The sequence below is a fragment of the Maylandia zebra genome, linkage group LG4 (assembly GCF_041146795.1).
Source record: "Maylandia zebra isolate NMK-2024a linkage group LG4, Mzebra_GT3a, whole genome shotgun sequence".
Lineage (NCBI taxonomy): Eukaryota > Metazoa > Chordata > Actinopteri > Cichliformes > Cichlidae > Maylandia > Maylandia zebra.
The window spans coordinates 1,655,326-1,679,336 of NC_135170.1; the positions used below are offsets into that span (position 1 = coordinate 1,655,326).

Genomic DNA, 24,011 nt, shown 5'->3' on the forward strand with positions numbered 1-24,011 from the left:
AAAGCAACCAAAGAGAATAATGCAGCAGTCGGAGCCACGTGGTTAGTGAGATGATTGCTAAAGCAGGGAAGCCATTCACAGAAGGTGCATTTGTCTAAAAGTGCATATTGCAGGCTGCAAATATAGTCTGTCCGGGAAAGAAAGGTCAGTTTAGCAACATCAGCCTTTCTGCCAACACCGCAGCAGATCGCATTTCTGACCTGTCAAGTGACATTTATGACCAACTGTGTGAGAAAGCCAAATGTTTCAGTGTATACTCAGTCGCTCTTGATGAGACCACAGACATCACCGACACTGCCCAGCTCCCAATGTATGTCCGTGGTGTTGATGACAGTTTTGAAGTGATGGAGGAGCTGCTCACAGTAATTCCAATGCATGGCCAGACCACCGCTCAGCAGATATTTACAAGCTGTGTGATGCCATTGAGAATGTTGGTTTGCCATGGAAGAGGTTTGTTAGAATAACAACAGATGGAGCGCCATCAATGACAGGGAGGAAAAATGGACTGGTGGCACAAAACAAACTGGAAGAGGAAGGCGTGGAGGAGGCCATTGCTCTGCACTGCATCATCCATCAGCAGGTCCTTTGCAGCAAATGCCTGAAGTTTGACAATGTGATGTCTATTGTTGTGAAATGCATCAACCAAATCAGATCCAGGGGCTTAAAGCACCGAAGGTTCTGTGCTTTTCTAGAGGAAATGGAGTCAGAATATGGGGATGTGCTCGACTTCACTGAGGTACGTTGGCTCAGCAGGGGAAATGTATTAAAGAGACTTTTTGAGTTGAGAGCAGAAGTGAAGCCTTCATGGAGAAGGATGGAGTTAGTGTTCCTGTGCTAACTGATCCCAAAATGGCTCATGGACTCAGCTTTTCTTGTTGATATGACACATGAGCTTAATGTACTGAACAAGACGTTACAAGGCCAGGGGCAACTTGTCAGTGCTGCCTATGACAACGTGAGAGCATTCTCCACAAAACTGGCGCTCTGGAAAGCTCAGCTCTCTCAGACAAACCTTTGCCATTTCCCAGCATGCAAGGCTCTCGTGGATGCAGGCACACCATTCAGTGCTGACGAGTATGTTGATGTCATTTTGAGGCTACAGGAGGAATTTGATCACAGGTTTGCTGACTTCAAGACACACAGAGCCACCTTTCACATTTTTGCGGACCCCTTCTCCTTTGATGTGCAAGATGCCCCTTCTGTGCTTCAAATGGAGCTCATTGAGCTGCAGTGCAACTCTGAACTCAAAGCAAAGTTCAGGGAGGTGAGTGGAAAAGCAGACAAGCTTGGACAATTTTTGAGAGAATTGAGCCCTAGTTTCCCTCGGCTTTCCCGAATGTTCAAGTGGACCATGTGCCTTTTTGGTAGCACATACTTGTGCCAAAAGCTCTTCTCCACTTTGAACTTCAATAAGTCCAAGTACAGGTCCAGACTTACGGATGATCATCTTCAAGACATACTGAGGGTCGCAACTGCTTCCTCCCTCAGGCCAAATCTGGCTCGGCTATGCGAGAGGAAACGCTGCCAGGTCTCTAGCAGCAAGGAGTAGGCAAGAGAAGCCATGTTCAGAAGAACAGTTCATTTTCTACAGTGTTCCATTCATGTTCAGAAGAAGGTTATAGAACTGTTAATACAGACATTTCAATCTAAACACAGCAGATATAGAAGACTGAAAGAAACACACAAGTTCACTGACTAAAAATATCTTATTATTGTTTTATTTATGTATTACTGATTGATTTATTTTCTTATTAATTCTTAATTTGTTTATTTATTTTTAATATTTTGTGTTAAAAAATAAATAAAGAGATTTGAGAGGATTGGAATTTTTTAACCATGCCTTTCTTGTGGAAAACCTAATGCGGCCCAGCCTCACCCAGACTCTGCCTGCAGCGGCCCCCAGCTAAATTGAGTTTGAGACCCCTGTCCTACACCATAAATCAGTAAGAGAGGGTACGACCTCTCTCATGGCCCCAAGTGGTGTGTGCATGCCAGAGCACTCTGGAAGGCACACAGAGTCTTTACAGACTACTAAGGATCAAACCTCTATCATCATGCAATCGATTATACAACTCTAAGCATATATGAGTAAATATTTCTAAGCATAAATGACAATCAACAATATAAACCTTACAGCTGGTTTTAATAACAGAATTCATTTGTTTCTCAAATGAGAAAGAGCTATCGAGAAACACTCCTAAATCTTTAGTTCTGAACTTTTCCAGTGGGCCAAGGTCAACATTATCTGCTAATGCTAAATAGGCTGCCGTTATTAACTAATGCTAATTTGATGTGAATTAGCATTATGCACTAATGCTAACACTTTTTAACAATGTGAGTAGCTAATGCTAACACTATTTCCCTTAACTTTATAACATTGTGAACGGCTAATGCTAACACTCTTTTCCCTAGCATTACAACATCTGAGCTGCTAATGCTAAGTAGGCCGCCATTAGCACCTACGTCTATCCATCCATCCATCCATTCGCTTCCGCTTATCCTTTTCAGGGTCGCGGGGGGCGCTGGAGCCTATCCCAGCTGTCATAGGGCGAAAGGCGGGGTACACCCTGGACAGGTCGCCAGTCTGTCGCAGGGCTAACACACAGGGACAGACAACCATTCACACTCACATTCACTCGCACATTCACACCTAGTGGCAATTTGGATTTTCCAATTAACCTATCCCCACAAGCTGCATGTCTTTGGACGGTGGGAGGAAGCCGGAGTACCCGGAGGGAACCCACGCAAACACGGGGAGAACATGCAAACTCCACACAGAAAGACCCCGGCCTGATGGTGGAATTGAACTCAGGACCTTCTTGCTGTGCGGCAACAGTGCTAACCATCGTGCCACCGTGCTGCCCACCTACGTCTAATTTAAGGCAAATACGCATTAGAACCTAATGCTCATATCGTTTTCCTTTGCTTTATAGCAATGTGAGCAGCTACTGCTAAATAGCATTAGCTAATAACAGCAGTCTAATTTAATGCAAGTTAGCATCATTTGCATTATAACGATGTGAGGAGTTAATGCTAAGTATGCTGCCATTAGTGGCTAATTCTAATTAGGGGTGAATAATTATTACAAGCTAATGCTAATATCGTTTTCTCTTCCCTTTTAACAATGTGAGCAGCTAGTGCTAGGTAGGCTGAAGCTAGCAGCTAATGCTAAAGCTAAAGATAATTTGATGTGGATTAGCATTACATTAGTGAGGAGTTAATGCTAAGTAGACTGCCATTAGCAGGTAATGCTAATTTAAGGTTAATAGGAATTGGCATCTAATGCTAATACCATATTTTCTTGCTTTAACCCTTTAAAACTGGTCAGAGTGGGCACACTCCGTTTTGCGCAACTATTTTTAAATCCCGGTAGCACTGTAATCACGTGAGCTAGTGCAATAATTTTTTTTGCATATGAAACCTGAGGAGTTGTATTTACATCTTATGCCATCAGCTTGTCCTAGGTTACAGTTTCCTTCCACATATGCTTAGGACTCATATTGCTCTGCTGGAAATAGTTTATTTTGATGCATATGCTGTTATTTTGCAAATTTGCAGTATAATATTTATTTTCGTTTTTCCTGCAGTATATAAAAATTGGTGTATTTCAAAAATAAAACTATGAAGGCACTCAAAATAAATTTCCTGAGGTGGGAAACTATTTTGTGCAACTTTTTTGTATTTACAGTTTTGAGGGATAAGCCTCTTAAATTTCTCTAACTAGAAATATATGTTAAAAAAACAAAAACGATTTTCAATTTTTTTGTAGTTTATTGCACTTTTTTGCAATTTATGTAATTACTATGCACTTAATACATACATATTATTAAAATTTAGGCTGTAATGGTTGTATTGATGTATAGCAACTTGAAATGCTCCCAAAAATGGCTCTACAGCATGTAAAAATATAATATAAGCTCTGGCGGACTTGGTTCTATGGTAGGTCTAAACGGGTTAAATCAATATCAGTAGCTAATCCGATTGTTCAGTCTGATGTCAGGTGAAGTCATTTTTATGCATTTAAGAGCTGTGTTGAATTCAACATTACAAACTGAACATTAGAACTATCCTCTTCTCCAGGATTTTCCTGATTTAACATTTCAATATGACATTTCCAGCGCTTTGTTTTCTCTGCTCACAGACAAAACAGATACACGCATGTATATACAGCCCACGTCCAGCTCTGCATGCACTCCTGCTCCATTTCTATAGAGAATAAACAACGTAACACAATCATTCTCCATTGTTTTCAACTCAACCAGCTGCATTTAATGAAGGAGTTTGAATTTACTTTACAACAGCTGCTGTTGTTTCCTGTCTGCATTCATGTTCTTAACTGTACTCCACACATTCTGAACTGGTGTACCGTAATTGTCGGGCTATAAGCCGCTACTTTTTGCACAAGCTTTGAGCCCTGCGGCTTTTAGTCAGGTGCGGCTTTTCTATGGATTGTCCATGAGCGGATTTGTTTTGTTTGTTCCGCTGTTGTACGGCACTACGTTGCCTGGCGGAAGGATCGGGGTTCAAGAGTGGTATGTTGGTCACATGTCCATCCGTCAGGCAACGTAGTGCAGTACGAGGTAGCGCGAAAAACAAACTTCAAAGTAGCGCTACCCGTTCAGCTGGAGGCCTGGATGATGAGCGGCGATAAACTTGCAAAAAGCAAGTTATGCCCAACTCCACCATTGGATTCTGACAGCGTGGAAAAGTGTGAAAACATCCACGATCACCAACAGATTTCGAAGGGCTGAATGCTGCATGATGGAGAGGAGGACACCGCCACGGCCCTTCTGAGGGTGTTCGACTCTGACACTGACAACGAGGATTTCTTTGGTTTTGAAAGTGACAACGAAAGAAAGAAGCTGAGAGTGGATGACGAAGCCACCCTGAGCCTGTTTGTTTCCGACACTGGAGGAGAGGACTTTGGTGGTTTTAGTGGGCAGGAAGATGGTGGTGAATGACTGACTTTTCTTCTTGTTAAAGCCGTGTCACTGCACCTGAGCCTAAAAGGTAGTCCGAATCAATTGTTCTGGTGTGCTGTAGGTTATTGTTATGTACTACATTTGTTACTCATTTATGAAGCACAGTACATGTTTCGTACTTGTAATTACCGCTACTTGTACATATACCTAAAAAGTTATGCAAATATGTACCCATAACTTGTTTTTCAAAATATTAATAAAAGGGGTGTGTCTCCAAACAGCCATCTCTTTCCTGACAATTCGCTTTGTGCATATTCTCTTACATATGATAAGTCAACATTGAAACACCTGCGGCTTTTAGTCAGGTGCGGCTAATGTATGTACAAAACAGGATTTTCCCCTGATTTTAGCTTGTGCGGCTAATATTCAGGTGCGCTCTGTAGTCTGGGAAATACGGTAGTTCTTCCTAAAGTACTGCAGTATTCCTGCCAGTACATCCTTTTAGTTTTCCTAACTGTTTCCTCTGATGCTCGTTGCTATTCTTTCCTCAATGCAAATTCATGCTAAGCTCCTTCATATCCATCCCTGTTTCTAAACCTGTAATAATTGCTTTAATGTGTCTTTGGCCTAATTATGAGTCTGTCCATATGTTTGTAGTTCCCCACTTGCTTTGGTTTCTTAGCTCTGATTCTCTCAAATTTATCCTTGAAATCATTTACTGGCATCTCTCCCTCTCACTCCCACTATCCCCAGAACACCAGAGTATTCATCTCCTGGTTTATCCTATGGCCTCTTTGCATTTTCTCCAATCATCCCTGTTTCTAGAGTCTCACCCCATCTGCAGGCAGTCCAAGAGAAACTGCCTCTGCCATTTTCTTCTTCTTAATCTTTGATTTTTCTCTTCACTTTCTCCATTGGGTCTTCTTAGACGCACTTTCCAGAAAGCAGCAACATTTTTTGTGCCCCATTTTTCAAATTGTGCATCTTACTTCAGCTTAATGTGTTTCCTGTTTTGTTTTTACACAGGTCATGTAAAAGAAATCCTACCAGAGACTCGACAAAGCTGAACTGAAAGACAGCACAGGCAATAAATCAGAGCAGCACAGAACTTAAGCTCATGGTCCATAGAAGCTGGGCTCTACAGGTGTACCAGGACAAGCTTAGTGTAAGTCCCTCGAAAAAGTTTCACTTGTGCTGTTTCGGTGTAAATTACTGGTTTGTTTGAACAATTTCATCAGCTGAACCATAAATACTCCAAAACAATTTCTTTGTGACTCAGTGTGATTTTTCATTTTGTAATATTAGCATGTCAAACTCTACATTCTCTACACAGATGAGAAATGAAGTGTATTTAATAATAAAAGTTATCTCTCAGAGACAAAGTTAGTGTCTCATTCAGGTCTGTATCTGAGTAGCCTCAGACACATGCAGTGCTCATATTTTCTGTTTTGTGTGTCACTCAGACCTCTTCCTGACAGGGGCAGCAATTTCATTTAAAGTCCCATTCACTGATACAGGCTGCTGGAGCTCCAACCAGGAGGGTACACACATGATCCAGGGAAAAAAATTATATATGGTCTCTTAGATAAATATTAAGAGGTCCTGTGTTTTACTAAAAAATCAAAGTAGTAAAACACAGGACCTTTGGGTTAGATATAAGGTGATTTGACAAATCATGTCTGTTGTAAATGAGTAAGCCATTTATCGACCTGACTCAGGTTTTAAATCATCATCAGAAAAGACTGAATCCTGACCTGAGAATTGTACACTTTGGACTCTCCACTGCAGAAAATAGAAGCTTCAGTCCTGAATCCTGCAGGTTGTTGTTACCCAGATCCAGCTCTGTCAGATGGGAGGACTGGGAGCTCAGGACTGAGGACAGAGCTTCACAGCTTCTGTCTGACAGGTTACAGCCACTCAGTCTGAAGAAAGGATGACAAGAAGACATGAAACACTTGTGTTAAAGTATATTCATGGTGCCATGAGGAGCTACTACATTTACAATATTTCAACACTGTTTCAGGACATGCTGGAATCCTTATTGCCTCACGTTACAAAAGACAAATGTGGCAGTTTAGTGTGATTTGAATGGATTCATTAAAAAAACAAAACATAAACACTGTTAATTTTTTCCAAATGAAATTGATTAAATGATGTTAATTGATGAAAAAAAAATCGATATTGCTTGATCTGACCTCAGCGTTTCCAGTTTGCAGTATTGACTCTTCATCCCAGCAGACAGAAGCTTCACTCCTGAATCCTGCAGGTTGTTGTTACCCAGGTCCAGCTCTGTCAGATGGGAGGACTGGGAGCTCAGGACTGAGGACAGAGCTTCACAGCTTCTGTCTGACAGGTTACAGCCACTCAGTCTGAAATCAAGGTGGAAGGGAGACAAGATCAACCAAACAAATCAGAGCTTTATTGCTTTTTTATTGTTTTTAAGCAGAAATCAGTGAGGTGCTGGTAGATTCTGTTCTTTTGGTTTATTACCCAACAACACACACATACACTAATATTTGTGACTTTTGTAATAGTAGCATTTACAATGCAAAGCAACAGCGATCACAGATTGAAGGGGCCTGAATAAAACTACAATGCAGTGATTTTTAAGATGACCTGTTCTTCCAATTTCCAACAACAGATTTCTCCAACCTTACAGTTAAAAATAATTCTTTATCTCATACTGAATCTTGGTGCACCTCCCCCCAGTTTATTAAAATGAAGAGGTACTGAAGTTGCTGTAAGTGATGTGTGATGCCACTGATTTCCTTTCTGATCCAATACAAAGTAAAATTCAGGCTGGTATCTGCGATACTGATGAAAACTATTCCTTCAGAATCAATACAAGACATCATAAGAAAATATGATGTTTTGTATAACATAAAAAGCCTGAATTTTAAAATATTCAGTTAATAATCAAAAACAGATGTGACTGAAAATAATAAAACTGAGAAACATTTTATGGCCATTCGATCCTTTTACAACCATTGCAAGAGCTTGGTTGGCATAGCCGGCAATACGTTGGATAGTAATAAGTCCGGTGGGTGATGGGCTCCACCAGGGCTGCCCTTTGTCACTGATTCTGTTCATAAATTTTATGTTTAAAGGCTGTTTCAAAAGTTCATTCAAGTTACAATATTGTAGTCAAAAGTTCTCCTTTTTTCTTTTATACTATACAACTACGCTGTCTCATGGTTTTAGGACATGGATCTGTCATGGAAGAAATCTATGACCACTTTTAATCAACATTTTAAAAATAAACATGATCACAGATTTACTCACAGAGCCTTGTTGGAGGCTTTGACCACTGGCAGCAGCCTCAGAAGAGCCTCCTCTGAAGCAGAGTATTTCTTCAGGTCAAACACATCCAGATCTTCTTCTGATGACAGTAAGATGAAGACCAGAGCTGACCACTGAGCAGGAGACAGTTCACCTGTGGAGAGACTTCCTGATCTCAGGGACTGTTGGATCTCCTCCACTAGAGAACGATCATCCAGTTCATTCAGACAGTGGATCAGATTGATGCTTTTCTCTGCAGACAGATTCTCACTGAGCTTCTTCTTGATGTACTGGACTGTTTCCTGATTGGTCTGTGAGCTACTTCCTGTCTGTGTCAGCAGACCTCGTAGGAGAGTCTGATTGGTCTGCAGTGAAAGACCCAGGAGGAAGCGGAGGAACAAGTCCAGGTGTCCATTTGGACTCTGTAAGGCCTTGTTCACAGCACTCTGGTGGAGAGATTGAAGTTTTGGTTTGTTAAATAGTTTAGATTTCTTGGAGGTTGCTTGTTGTTCTTCCAGCAGGTTGACTCCAGAGTTGATGAAGGTCAGATGGACATGAAGAGCAGCCAGAAACTCCTGAACACTCAGATGGATGAAGCAGAACACCTTGTTCTGGTACAGTCCGCTCTCCTCTTTAAAGATCTGTGTGAACACTCCTGAGTACACTGAGGCTGCTCTGATATCGATGCCACACTCTGTCAGGTCTGATTCATAGAAGATCAGGTTTCCTTTCTGCAGCTGATCAAAAGCCAGTTTTCCCAGAGACTCCATCATCTTCCTGCTCTCTGGACTCCAGTGTGGATCTGTCTCAGCTCCTCCATCATACTTGACCTTCTTCACTTTGGCCTGAACCACCAGGAAGTGGATGTACATCTCAGTCAGGGTCTTGGGCAGCTGTCCTCCCTCTCTGGTTTCCAGCACATCCTCCAGAACTGTAGCAGTGATCCAGCAGAAGACTGGGATGTGACACATGATGTGGAGGCTTCGTGATGTCTTGATGTGGGAGATGATCCTGCTGGCCTGCTCCTCATCTCTGAATCTCTTCCTGAAGTACTCCTCCTTCTGTGGGTTAGTGAACCCTCTGACCTCTGTCACCATGCCGACACAGTCAGGAGGGATCTGATTGGCTGCTGCAGGTCGTGTGGTTATCCAGAGGCGAGCAGAGGGAAGCAGTTTCCCCCTGATGAGGTTTATCAGCAGCACATCCACTGAGGTGGACTTTCTAGGGTCAGTTAGGATTGTAGTTTTGTGGAAGTCCAGAGGAAGTCGACACTCATCCAGACCATCAAAGATGAACACAACCTGGAAGTCTTCAAAGCTGCAGATTCCTGCTTCTTTGGTTTCAGTAAAGAAGTGATGAACAAGTCCCACCAAGCTGAACTTTTCCTCTTTCAGCACATTCAGCTCTCTGAAAGTGAATGGAAATATGAACTGGATGTCCTGGTTGGCTTTGTCTTCAGCCCAGTCCAGGCTGTATTTCTGTGTTAAGACTGTTTTCCCAATGCCAGCCACTCCCTTTGTCAGCACTGTTCTGATTGGTTCATCTCTTCCAGGTGAGGCTTTAAAGATGTCTTCTTGTCTGATGGTTGTTTCTGGTCTGTCTGGTTTCCTGGATGCTGTTTCAATCTGTCTGACCTCATGTTCATCATTGACCTCTGCAGTCCCTCCCTCTGTGATGTAGAGCTCTGTGTAGATCTGATTCAGGAGGGTTGGGTTTCCTGCTTTAGCGATGCCCTCAAACACACACTGGAACTTCTTCTTCAGGGTGGATTTAAGGTTACGATGACAAACTGCAGCTTGAAGTTCTGAATGAGAAGAAAAATAAACACTCAATTCCAAAAAGAACTAATCTTTAAAACATGTTGCTCCATCTTCCATCTCTGGAAAATGTTCATTTATCCAGCAGCTTAAATCTTTAGATAAATCCTCTTACTGCTCTGCAGACGGTCAGCCAGCTCCTCCTGCTTCATTCTCCTCAGGAAGTCCACTGTGATCTTCACAAACGCCTCTCTGCTGCTGCTCCTCTGACTCTCTAAGCATTCTGGGTAATCTGGACTCAGAACCTTCTGGATCATCTTCAGCTCGTTCTTCACAAAAGTGATGATGTTGTCCTCCAGCAGCTGGAACAGAATATTTATGAATGAGCCAATCAGACTGAAATCATGGAGCCAAACATCAGATCCATGTTGGACACACTGACGATCCACTGGTCTACAAAGAGCAGCATGGAGATGACTGTGAACAGAACAGATGTAACAGTAGTTGTTGTACATGTACAGACCATAAATATGGAGTCCAGCTGTGTTTGATGCTGCTGGGCAGACTGACCACTGGGAACCTCTGAGCTCTGCTGGTCCACTCTGTGGAGGAACCATGAAGGATTAGATCAACACAGGATAAAGATCCAGGAGTTTCTGCTCAAATAACTTCATCTGAATCAAGTCTGTCAAGTTTTAAACTCTCAGATTGTGAACATATCAGTAATTTTCAGTCTGTTTTCATGGACGTCCTTTCAGTGGTGATGTCAGGGATGATTTTGAAGAAGCTCATCAAACTGAACCATCAGCAGATCACTGCTCCAAAACCAGAACATGATCCGAGTCTCCCTCCACCACCAGAACACCAGCTTTACTAACGTGGTAGATCAGTGTAGTACAGATCAATAACTGATGAGTCATTTGATCAAAATCACTGAGTGCTTCACGTCTGACCCTCTGATGCTTCTGTAGACATTTTGCATATTTAATGAATGTCTGACAGTTTTACATTCATTCTATGAACACAGTGGAAATGTTGTGTTATAGTCTCCATGTTGTTTCCAGCATCATAAATTCTTAAGTTCAGAAAATTAGATTCTTTCTTCACAGCTGAAAAACAACAACATTTATTCTCTATTGAAATCTGCATCGTCCACTCCAAAGGTCACAATCTGAAGGTAACATCTGGATTTCTTCCCTGTGATTAACTCTGAGCATCAGTATGGTGGGATTTATCCACTACATCCACACCACTGTGGTTCAGTGTTGTCCTGATGGAGTAACAGCAGCCAGTATGATCCAGGCTTTAGCTGCTGGGTCTCTGTGTGACCTCTCAGACTGTTTAACAGATCAGACACAAAGAGAATCAGAGCAGCTCTGTTCTTTAAAGACAAACATGAACCCACTCAGGTCACACTTTCCCCACAGATATGAGCATCACTGTCCTCAAACAGCAAATGACCAAGTCGAACATTTGGATCTTTTCTCTTTCATTGTTTTCTTTTTAATGAATCTTTGTAACAATCTGAGGATGTTTCAGGTCATATTTATCCAGGAAACACAAACATGTAAAGGAGTCATCACAGCTCTCTGACCTCGTTGCTCCAGGTTCACCACTGAAGTCTGGATTGCTACCTTTGGACCGGTCACTCCTCACAGACGGACAGCTGGACCCTGCAGACTGTGACCTCTGACCTCTGCAGACACAAACATGATTGAAGCAGCTGTGATCACACAGACTGCAGATAATGCAGCTGTTTCCTGTCAGTAACATCCTCTTAGATTAGAGTTCAGCTTCTTACAGGAAAACTGGACAAAACTGATTTTTGTTACAAACTCATTTTCATTTCCTCTCAGCTCACAAACACAGTCAGACAATCAACCAGAGTCAACACTGATTATAATGTCAGTGCAGAATTATTTCTGTTACTCAGTGAGTTCAGCTCTCTGACCTCGTTGCTCCAGGTTCACCACTGAAGGCTGGATTTCGATCTTTGGACCGGTCACTCCTCACAGACGGACAGCTGGACCCTGCAGACTCTGCTCTGTCCTCCTCTTCCTCCATCATCGTCTTCAGTCAGTCTGAGAGGTAAACCACAAACACTCAGTGAGTTCACATTAACAGGAGGAACTGAGTTACAGTCGCTGACCTCTGACCTGTCATGTGACCATGAAACCAGGTCAATATGTCTGTAGGTTCAGTCATCCAGGTCATGTGATCTAAGGAGCTTGGAGAGAAAAGAGACGTCTTTAAGTTTCTGGAAGACGTTTCATCTGAGAAGCTTCTTCAGCTCTAAAACCAAACGGTGGAGAGTCCCAGATATTTAAACCTGAGAGGGAAAGAAAGCATGTCGCTGACCCACCACTGATGTTATTTCAAGGAGGAAACTGAGAGCCTTTGCACCAGGAGCACAAACATCAGCTCCAGCAATGATCCACTGATGTGTTTTTATTCCATGTATGAATGTTGTTATTGACAGAGATGACGTTTGTGTGTCAGTGATGCAGTGACTGTTGTTGTTACCTGTACAGGCTGGTTAGACTCTATGAAACAGATCATACAGATCTCTGCATGTTAGAAGAGACTATTAAAGGTCATGAATGAGACAAAGGCAGGGAGGCGTCCTTTACAGCTAAACAGCAGAGTGAGAGAACAGCCAGCACCTCTACATTTATCACATTATACAGCACATGTATGATACTGACAGGGATGAGAAGAATTTAGTGATTCTGATCCCATCATTGATATTACTTATTGATTCTCAGTAGCTCTGCTCTGACAGTCACCACCATCACTGAGCAGCATATCAAAGACATTTGTGCACATTAACTGCATGTTGTGGCTCAAATGTTTGTGCATGTTGGAGGCATTTCCTCTTTGTTGTGATCAGTGTTGGTCATTACTCAAAACAGTCATTATTACACATATTACACAGAACACTTTGATTAAAAGTAATGGAGTACGTTACTTCATTACTCCTCATAACATTACTTTGATGTTACTGTGTAAAATGAACAAATGAGCATGTAACAACATAAAGCTGAGGTACAGCCCCACACACCAACACAGATCCTGATGAGGTCACGTGATGTTTCTCTGAGTGTTTATGAACACAAATCAAAGATGAAACAGCACAAAGACACTTCAAAGTGATTCTACTGTAGAAACATGAACAGGTAGAAACCTGCAGCCTGACTGCTCATCACTTTGTTACCTGTTCAAGTTCAGCAGCAGCAGCTCACTTTATCACGGTGCTGGTCTGGGGTCAGTGTTTACTCAGCTTTAACCTCACTCTGGGTTCTTGGCTAGCCTAGCTTTAGCTTAGTGTTAGCATGCTGTGTGCTAGCTTAGCGTCAGAGCTCTGCAGGTGTCTCGTGTGTAAATATTAATCACAGTGGAGGTAAAGGACTGTGACGTCATCACGTACGCTGCGTCCTCTGTGGGCTCTGAGTGAACTCAAAGTACAAACTACAAGTACACAAACACGAACGTAGCTCAGAGTGGCGGACACACTCGGCCTCGTTGGTCCAGCTGTGAGTCCGTTACCGTGAACTATGGAGCGGCAGATTTGTGCTGAACTAAGCTGCACACAGCTGATGTTAGCCAGGAAACATTACACACTGACTTTAATGGAGAGACCGGAAATACAAACACACACAGTTTGTTGTGTGAAGAAATCAAACACGAGCTGAACAAACAGTAAAGTTCCTAAAGACAAACTGTTAAAGGAGGAAACAAAGCAAACTTACAGTTTCTTCACACACCAACAACAAGCTCCACTCCACACCTGGACACTAAACACGGACACACAGGTGAGCTGCTTCCTGGAAGGAGGCGGGACTCCACCTGAAACTCAGCACAGGTGGGAGGGGCTCAGCTCTGTGTGTGCTGATGTGTTAACTTTAAAAATATGCCGTCTGACTGCTCAGACTGAGTCAGAGTAAAGTTCACATGCTGACGTGTGGAGACATGAAACCTTGTTGTAGCTGCAGGTGTGAACACACTGATCCCAGATCAGCTCTGCTGTATTTGTAACATGAACATTTCTGCTGCAAAGCTTCAAATGTTCAGCATGTTTCTCTGTTTCCAGTCTATAGATCCAGTCACACTTTCTACCTTCACCTGTGCAGTAAAGACTGAGAGCAGAGCTGAAAGCAAGCGTCCAATCAGTGAGCAGCATCAACACCTGAGCTTCATTCAGACTCTGTTATTGAAGATGTTGTTGGTACAAAGTTCATCTGCTGCTCACATGAATCCATGAAAGATTTATTTCACTGAATGTTTCTTCAAAGCTCATTTCAACCTGTTGAAGTCATGAATGAAAGTGCAGACTGAGAGTGGATCACATGATGTTTGAGGTGTGTCATGTGACATGTTCAGTATTGTCACACATGTCTAGATTGTCCCTGATATCATAACTGCTCAAACACTGATGATTATATTTGAAGAATTATTCCTGATGGCAGCAAAGTTTGAATGGAGCTCTCTGTCTGTGCTGATTTGTCGCCCTCTGGAGGTCAAAGCACAAACTGCATGATGTCACTGTAACCACCACAGTGACAGGAAGTGTTTTTATGACTGAAACACTGAAATGATGCTAACGGCTGTCGTTAGGCTCACTGACAGCAGTGCTGATGTGTTCATGTCAAACACTGGATCAGGTCAGACTCCTTCATCCTTCTCCAGCGTGAGGCCGCCCTCAGACCCACAGGAGCTCTGACCTTTGACCTCCTGACCCTAACCATTTTAGTCTTGTTGCATCTGCAAATCCATCCAAACTGTAGCCGAGCAAAAGAAGCTGGAAGTTGTTCTATGAATGATGTTGTTGAAGGAGCTTGGAAAGAAAAGCGTCTGGACTTCTTTAAGTTGCTTGAAGAGGGACATGGACGTCTTAACGCCCACTCACATCCTGGGACATTTGATCACAGGAAATCACATGATGGGGTGGGGCTAGATCTCACAATGGGTTCACCCAAAACCTTGGCTGATTGAGACCCACACCCGTTCTCACACCGTGGCTCGTGTGATTAGGTAGAGGATCAACAGGGGCTCCGTGTCCCTGAATTTAAACTGAATCTAAACACACCGTGCACAATGCCAAGTTAGATAATGGTTAAAAGAACAAGATAAGAATAAATAAAAAGATAAAATAAGGATAAGAAATAACTTAAAAAAATAAAATAAAAAGATAAATAACTGCAAATAAGTACAAATAAGTAACTGAAGACACGTGTGGTCTGCAGATGTCGATGTACATGGATGTACATGGAGTTTAATGTGCAAAATGAACTTAGTGTGCAAAGTGACCTGATGTGCAAACTGCAGTTTGAGGTCGGTCAGCTGTTCAGGAGTCTGATAGCAGTGGGGAAGATGGAGTTGTTGAGTCTGGATGTTCTACATTTCACACTTCTGAACCTTCGTCTCGAGGGCAGAGGTGTGTCTCTCCTCTGGACTCTGTGATGGTAGCTGCTCTGCAGAGAGGGCAGCGGGGTCCTGATGATCTTCTCCACAGTTGTTATCACTCTCTGCAGGCGTTTGCGGTTTGCAGTAGTGCTGCCGTACCATGCAGTGATGCAGCTGGTCAGGCTGCTCTCCACAGTGCAGCTGTAGAACCTGCTGAGGATCTTGGCCAACATACCAAATTTCCTCAGCCTCCTCAGGAAATACAGCAGCTGCTGAGCCTTCTTGACCAGCTGTGTGAGTTTGAGTCCCTCACTGACTCAAACTCCTTCAGTGACACTTGCAGCCTTGCAGATTAGTTTGCTGATCCTGATGCATCTCTGGAGCTGATGCTGTCCCCCAGCAGACAACAACAACATAGATGCTCTCACTAGTCCACTTTACCCTCTAATCACATCTCTGACATCTGCAGGTTGCTCCATAGAGACTCTTGTGCAATGCCAGGTGTTTGTGTTTGTCTGTAGGTACACATTAGATATGACCATAGACGCACACACACAAGTGAACACAGCAGCACAGATGGTTTCCACCTGCTTCCCTCTTTCTTCACACAACTGTGAGGATGATGAAGAGGTTTCAGGACGAGGTGGTCAGCAAGCACAGGATAAAGCAGGGCCATGAAACTCTCTGGTGCAGCAGATGTTTAATCAGACTCAGCTTTAGGCTTCTTTTCCCACCTGGCAGCAAAGTAACAGCTTCACTAATGTGAACAGTCACAATGTTAAACGTTTCTATATCTTCATATATTTTTATCTGTTGATGCTGCAGAATAAAGTCTGTTAACAGAGTGCAGGATGTGTAGAGCAGGTCCAGCTCTCCCTTTACTGTGTCCACTTTCATCAGCCCCTGTGAAGTGACACAGAGTGCATGTGTGTCTGTCAGCTGTTGTTTGTTGTGAAGGATGGAACAAATGAACACACACTTTTAGAGAAATCTGAAAAAGCAACACGTGCTTGGGCTCCTTCTGTGCTCGTCTTCATTAATGCTGATCTTTCTTTCCTGTTTGTTCTTTGGCACAAGCTTCAGTCTTTTCTCCCAGGGCTCCTTCACACTTAGAAACACACCTACATTCATTTATACACAAACATCATGAAACAAAGGCTTTGTAAAAGAGGACATGAGATCCTCTCTGAACAGCACATTCATATCAAACACAGGACTGAACAGGATATACTGAGTCTGTGCTGTTTTCATTGTTACTTGCTGAGTATTTTTCCAGTGTTTGAAATGTGACTCAAGTCTGATTCTTCTACTGTGTGTGAACTCTAAGCAGCTGCATTAAACAGCTGCTTTTCAAACCAGGCTCAATCCTATGACTCTGTGAATGTAAACTTTTGTCACCTGCATGAATAACAATCCTTGATCTAGTCAGGACTGCAGTGCTCCTGTGATCCCAGCTTATAGATGGAGGCTAGCATGAGAGGCTCAGCAGCTAAAGCAGCACACCTGGGTCTCCCAGCCTATTAAAAGCAGCCCTTTGCTTCACCTGCTTCACTAAACATTATTATTATTATTTAAGCAGAGTGGTGTGATTGATGTAGGCATTGCTGTGTGACAGGAGGACTTTTCTTGAAACAGCTCGTGTGACGTGAGCTGACGTAAAAACAGTGATGTTAGCTTGATTCTCTTGGCTAAAACTATTTTAAAAAGAGGGTCAATCATGCAAATCTGCCAATAGAAGCCAAAGTTACAGCCCCTCAGAGTTTAAAGAGAAAAGGCCCGTTTCCAACACTCGGTTGTGCAAAGGGAAACAGGCCCACAGTGCCTGAGTGTGTGGGTAATTCTTCAAATAATATTCAAAAGCAAACATTTTTAAGCATGTAAATAAAATTCAATCATTTCTGCTCTTCAATACCTAAGAAATGAAAACTGGCAGATGGTCCCAAAATGTGAAACGCCTGGCTATCTGTGCATTTAGTGCTGCAAGTTTTCACTGTTTACCTTCAGAAGCATAAATCTCTGCACAGATAATGTTCATATGTGGATTCCTGGTTTTCTGCAGTTAATTGTGACCCAAAGCGTATTTTTAAAGTGGTTCCAGGCAATAAAGTCTAAAAATAAATACATCTACTTCCTTTTTCTGTGTTCCAGCCTCAGTGACTCTGACACAGTGCTGTAATATTTACACCTCTGATGAAAACAGAGTTTGTAGTTGCAGAAATACTCGACTCATTTTGGGCATTTACGAGCAGGAACCTCAGAAAGCCCCTCGCTGCTTCACTGGTTAAGAAGCAAAGCAAACATTAGTTCACAGTGATGTTAATTAAGGCCCAAAGTTTAGGAACGAACGTCAGCACTTCACTAATGAATGTAATGCTGATTCATGTGCTTGTTTTGTAATGTGCATGTTGTGCGTTGCTATTTCCCATATTCTTTGGCACTGATAGATGAAGAGTCTCAGGCAGGACCGAGGCTGCCAGCTGCTGACAGTGAGCAGGGAGAGTGCAGCAGAAGCTGGGCAAGAGCAGGGCACCTTCAGCCCCCTTCATCAGTCAGAAATCATTTGGGTGTCTGTGTGAAATGTCTGATTTTTAAAATCTTTTTGTAGACATATTTATTAAATGTTTAACAATTATATAGAAGAAAGACAATGTAAAGAACAAAACATGACAAAACAAAAATGAGTTGAAGTTATGAACTGTTTCTGAGAGACAAATAACACCAGGATCCTTTTTGTGTAGCTGACAGCTGGTAACTGTGCAGGGGCGGGTCTAGCAAAGTGTTGCCAGGGGGGCAGGTAGGGCATTAACAGGGAGAGGGGGGCACAAAGACATACTTTTCTTTCTTATTCTCATTTAAAATGTCGAGCTTTTAATAAATAATTATCTGAATCTTACAACAAACGTTTCCATCTGATGTAAAATGTATAGAAATCCATTATTGTACATAGTCATTTTTTAGGTCCCATCATAATTTCTTCAGAAGTAAGTACTGCATATGATGCCAGTGTTTCCCACATTTTCTAGATTCTGCACCAGTACTGTGTGTAAAATGCATCAAAAAGTCCGTTTGATTCTTTCTCAGCTGTCTTTCTGTCTCCTTTCACTTTTTAAAGGTTGCCATGTTAGAAAACATATTTTGCCCTGCCGTGCTGTTTATTGATGTGGCAAATGAAAGGTTTATGAAAACATATCTAAATCTGTCATCAGTAATCAGCAATGATCATGTCTCACCTCTAGTCTCTGTCTTAATGTCAGGTTTCCACCGTGTGTTGTAGATGTTCAGGAGGTTAACTCGACCAACAGTCTACTTCCTGTTTAGAATACCAGGACAGGGAGGATGGTGCAGGTTTAAGTTTATTAGACTGATGCATGTATACCAACAAGACAGCGTCCATCACTGTGACAACAGCGTTTGTTTTCATTCAAAGGCTTCATGGTTTTTCCTTTAATACCTGGGGGGCCGGTCTCCAGTCAAAATGCCCGGGACCATTTTTTGTCCCAGTCCAGCCCTGGTGTCAGATCTGCATGCAGTGTCAATGAGACGATCAACAACAGATCAGACAAAACACTCAGGCGGACACTCCTCTGTAGAAGGAAACATGGAAAGTGTGAGGTAATCAGTGCACAACATCACTTTGTATTTCAGGCAGTTTTTATATAGAACTTCAGCACCAATGTAAAAGTTCTGGTTTGAGGAAGATGAAGAACATTTTCAGGAAGGATGCCGTCTGCAAGCAGAGCTGCTTGAACCTCAGCGCTGAGGTCCAGACTACTTCCTGTGAAGCCACGTGATGTAAATCTGCTGCTGTAACTTCACAGTTTACTGAAGCTAAATGCAACGTTACCATATAATCTGTTTTCAACAAAGGTTTCACTCCGTCCGGTGTTGATGGAATGATTCAGGCCGTACTCGTCAGGCTTCCCGTCGACCACACGCATTTCAGTCACAAACCCCGTGACTGACAACAAGGGAAACAGCAGAAGAAAAGATGTGAAAAATACTGGATGATGATGATGGAGGATTAACCGCGGTGGCTAAACTGTTTCCTGTCTTTGTGGGCGTACTCACAGGGAAGTTTCCAGGCACGTCAGTCTTGGTGGCTAAAGTCTCCATTTTCCAACATGTATCGCTACAGGTGCAAAGACACAACATTAATCATCAGTGTAAATATTTTAATGCTGTCCAAACGGTGTTTGCTTTGTCTGTCCTCTCGCGCTCACAGAGGAAACGAGGACGCCACCTTCAACCCATCTTCAGTTGGCTCAACCATGGCCGGACTTCCTGTTGGCTTTGTGACAGCAAACCACTTGAAATGAGAGCAAACTGCAGTCAAGCACCACTTACAGCAACCTGTGGACACGCAAATGGAAAGCACTGAGAATCATACAGAAGCATAAGAGCTGTTTATTGTAACACGTGTGTGTGTGTGTGTGTGTGTGTGTGTGTGTGTGTGCGTGTGTGTGTGTGTGTGTGTGTGTGCATGTGTGTGTGTGTGTGTGTGTGTGTGTGTGTGTGTGTGTGTGTGTGTGTGTGTGTGTGTGCACATTAATAACACACTGATGTATGTTAGTTTGATTTATGCTATATCTGAGAAAACAACTGCAGAATTTTACATCAAAGTTTCCAAAGCTGATGTTTTGTTGTTCACTCTGTTTTATATTCATATAGTTTGTTGTTTTTAAATCAGTGGACAAAATAAATATTATCACACAAAATCCAGGGTGAAACATAACCAAATAACCTAAATGGTGAAGTCATTATAGAAGTACATGTTGCAAAGGTCGGCCTCCTGTATAGACTGCTAAACTGTCTGGGGGGGCCCTGCCTGTCCTCGTTGGATAAGCTCCACCCCTTTTCCATAAGACGGAGACATTTGTATGAAAATAGATGGGCAGTAAAATAAAAAATAAAAAATATTATGGATGACTCTGTAAATCAAAGTCGGCCTGAGGCAGAAGCAGAAACCATGAGGAGCACAGCACCACTCCCAGAAGGGCACGAAGTGAAGCCATAGCTGCTGAAGAGTGAAGACGTGATGATGGAGGAGATCACAGATGAAGATCTGCTGCCTGCTGACTCTTTATATAGAAGAGTGAGACTATCTCCCCACCAGCAGCTGCACTTATACAAACCCCAGGTGCTGGGATGGCTTTGAACATGTGACATTTTCTGCAAACACATGGACAGTTTCATAAGCACAAAGATTATTCCTGCAGCGGCAGAATCGTATCCACTGTGTGAGAGGTGAACGTCAGACAGTTCTTAGAAAATGTAGTTTCTCTTTAAGCTTTTAACGTCTCTTTTACCCCCATTTGTCTAAAACTACTTGACAGCCCTTCATGTCAGAGGTTTATTACCTGTGCAGGATGGAGCACATGGTCTCAGTCAGGCTGGACACGATCACTCCTACAGGAAGTAAATGTGATTTTATTTCACCTGTGAAATGATGAAAAACAGCAGAATAGCTCACGCTAACAAACGGGTGTTGAAATGTTTCATTTTCTGCTGTTTCACAGGTCAAAAAGGGCGTCGAAGCAAACTGAAGCTGAGCTGCTGCTGCTGTTGTAGTGCAGCATCTGCTGTGTGCTTCATCAGAGAACCTTCTGTACACAGCAGACAGAGGCTGCTGCCACTGAAGTCCATCTGCTAGAGAGCTTTAAACACTGGTTATTGAAGTGGCTTTGATGATACTGATACACAGTCTTTGCTGCTGTCACAGGACAGGGATCCACCAGGGAGTAGTTGTCAGGATAAAGAGCCTTCGCTTCTCTAAATATAAACTGGATACTTGTAGGAAACTTTGGGAAGCAGCATTTTTCCTCATATCGTCTAAACTGAAGTTAGCTCAGGTGCTTCTTCCATACTTGCTCTGCAGAAAGCCAAAGAGTTTGGAGCTCTGCAAACATTTGCAGCACAGCTGGATGTTTGTAACTTTGGTCACCTCTGTATCATCCCTCAGATTCTTTCTGCACAGCTTTGAAACCACGACAGCACGAGTGATGCTGAGGAGACGTCCAGTTTAAACAGACCTTTATTCCTGGAACACAAACACATGAAGTGATGCTGCTAAAGAAGAACATTTAATCGCACTAATGAATCAAGCATCTGTTTGTCTGTCAGTCTGTCAACAGTTCCTCTGATCGACTTCAGACTTGGTGGGTATTTTGTTTTTGCAGCGGTCAAAGTCGATCAGCGTGTTGCTTTGTCTGCTGTAAATCTGCCTGTACAAAGGGAAACATGCATGTTTTAGATGCAAACTCACAACATGGCTGCATTTTTGTGATTATGTGTATTTTATATTGATTTATTCTATTATGTTTTGTATATGAATCTTTACAAGTGTGTCGATACAAAGGCTTGATTAAAACAAAGGTCTCAGCTGTGCTGTTAGGGATGCTCTCATATTTGTTTCAAATGTAATAAATCAAAGGATTTCAGGCTTTTCATCCTTTTTATTTGTTTGGTTCTAACAGCAGCTGGATAAAAACATGCAGGTGATGAATATAATTGTGTGATATTATGAGCATTGTGAATAAAGAAAGAGCAGAGATAGTAAAAAGGAAACAGGTGATGGACGTGAGATTTTCAGAACAAAAGCTCCTCAGTGAGACGATCACCTGGACACAAGGTCAGGCAGCTGGGACTCATCTAGAGAGCAAAATGGAAAAGTGATCTGTGCAGAACATCACTGTTGATTGCAGTTATTTACATCAGACTTCTTCTCTGAGATAAGAGCACCGTTTGTGGGAAAGATGACAGTATTTCCAGGCTGGATGCTGTTTGCAGGGAGAACTGAATGAAAGTCTCCTGCACCTCAGCGCTGAGGTCCACACCTGTGAACACAGATGAGGTCAATCTGCTGCAGCACGTAGAGCTTTACTGATCAGCAGGTTCAAAGGATTCAGCAGAGCGTAGAGTCAGAGCTAAATGCCACATCACCATAGAGTTTGTTAACAACAGCTTTCTTTGCCCTTTGTCTCGATGGACTGAATCAGGGATACTCGTCATACTTCACCTCAACCACGTCACTGAGAGACCCCAGCCTGACACAGCAGCAGAGATGATGAAAGCAGAAACAGCAAACAGATGCTTCAGTTGTGTTTCTCTCTGTGTGTGCGCTCACGCCCACTTGTGTGTGTGAACTTTCCACGTACCTCAGCTTGTTTCTCCAACATGAGCCATCAGGGCTGAAAAACATCACTAACACATGAATTCTTTCTCTTTTTGTTATCACCTGTGATCATGTGTCTCATGTTTCTGTCATTCACCAGTTCTTGTAGAGTTACGTGTAACTAGACTTCTGTGGGACGTAAATGATTGTTTTGTATGCAGATCTGTACAAAGGATGTAAACACTTGATTACAAAGGAGATCTCAGCTGTGTTGTTGTGGATGGACTTCAACGTATTTGTTAAAAAAGAGAATAAAGCAAAGTGTTTTAGCTGTTTGGGAGTTTTTGTTTGATTCCATTCAGTTTTATTTCTATGGAGTCAAATAATAAGAAAGGCTCTAGAACAGCCCTGAGTTTGTCCAGGTGACATTCCTCTGAAGAACAAAGACAAAGAGGAAGAAGGGGACTCGTTTTCAAGTCTTGTTTCTTTCAAAATAAAAGCTGAAATGTTTTGGAAGCATGATAATATTTCAGCCAGGATGCCGTCTCCAAGGAGACCTGCACCTCAGCGCTGAGCTCCACATCACGCCCTGTGAAAGCACAGATATAAATCTGCTGCAGTGAGACGAACTTTACCCAACACAAGTGTAGAAGTAGACATTTGACTTTACCTACAACCTGTTAACAACAAAGCTTTCATTGCCTCTGCTGTTGATGTCATGTAGGACTAATCATACTTCACATCAGCCATGCACACGTCAGAGGATCTCCAGGCTTTCAGTAATAAAGCCAAGCAGATGATGTGAACATAGCAATAGTAAAACATGCATCATAATCAGCTGTATGTGTCGACTATGTGGCACCTCAGTCTTGTTGGCATGAAGAAAAGTTGTGTAACATGTAGCATAAGGGCTGCAAAGACATCATGTAGACAGCAGTCGTCTGTTAGTCGTAACGTATCTCCTGTTAAAGAGTTAAATGTGCGTTCTCCATCTCTGTCCTCTCACAGCTCGCCGTATACCAACTCCAGCTGTGGTAACCATGGCTGTGCCCATCAACACGCTGAAGCTGAGACGCCACCCGTCACTATGGCGACTCCAATAGGGTTACCTGTCAGCTGTGGACGCATGAAAGGAAAACAGCAGAAACACAGACATGTTTACTGGAACATTTCCTATTGACAGCTTTATGGAAAAGTGGGTTTAAACACTTTTCTATGTTTTATTTTGTTTATTTATGGATTTATTGTGAAAGGAATTTCAAAGGTTTAATTTGACCTTTCCCCTGTTTTTCATACAGACTGGAGACGAATGGATGGTGCTTTCTTTGTTTGTCTAAAGATAATGAATAAAACTCTACAGACATCTTAAACCACCCTCCTTTCTATATATTTTGTTATATAAATGGAAAGTATATAAGACACAAACTGAGCTTATATGATACTAAGGACCCTGGAGGTCAGTCCACCTTTATAATTCAGCACAGCCTGGAGTCTTGGTCTTTTCTTGGATGTTGGTTCCCTTTGTTTCCATCCTCTGTT

General features: G+C 42.5%; 1 protein-coding gene across 1 annotated transcript in view; it reads right to left on the bottom strand.

Annotated features, from left to right (window-relative positions):
• Window positions 1–8,200: 8,200 nt before the first annotated feature.
• The window catches only part of LOC112431043 (protein NLRC3-like), a 79,495-nt gene continuing 63,684 nt past the window's right edge, over window positions 8,201–24,011 (bottom strand). Inside the window, exons 2-7 of the mRNA XM_076883549.1 lie at window positions 12,115–12,185; window positions 11,910–12,039; window positions 11,553–11,654; window positions 10,482–10,560; window positions 10,134–10,320; window positions 8,201–10,005 (exon numbers count right to left, since the gene is read on the bottom strand). Of these exons, the coding sequence (XP_076739664.1) occupies window positions 8,201–10,005; window positions 10,134–10,320; window positions 10,482–10,560; window positions 11,553–11,654; window positions 11,910–12,025 (2,289 nt within the window). The 5' untranslated portion in view covers window positions 12,026–12,039; window positions 12,115–12,185. The remainder of the gene's footprint in view (window positions 10,006–10,133; window positions 10,321–10,481; window positions 10,561–11,552; window positions 11,655–11,909; window positions 12,040–12,114; window positions 12,186–24,011) is intronic.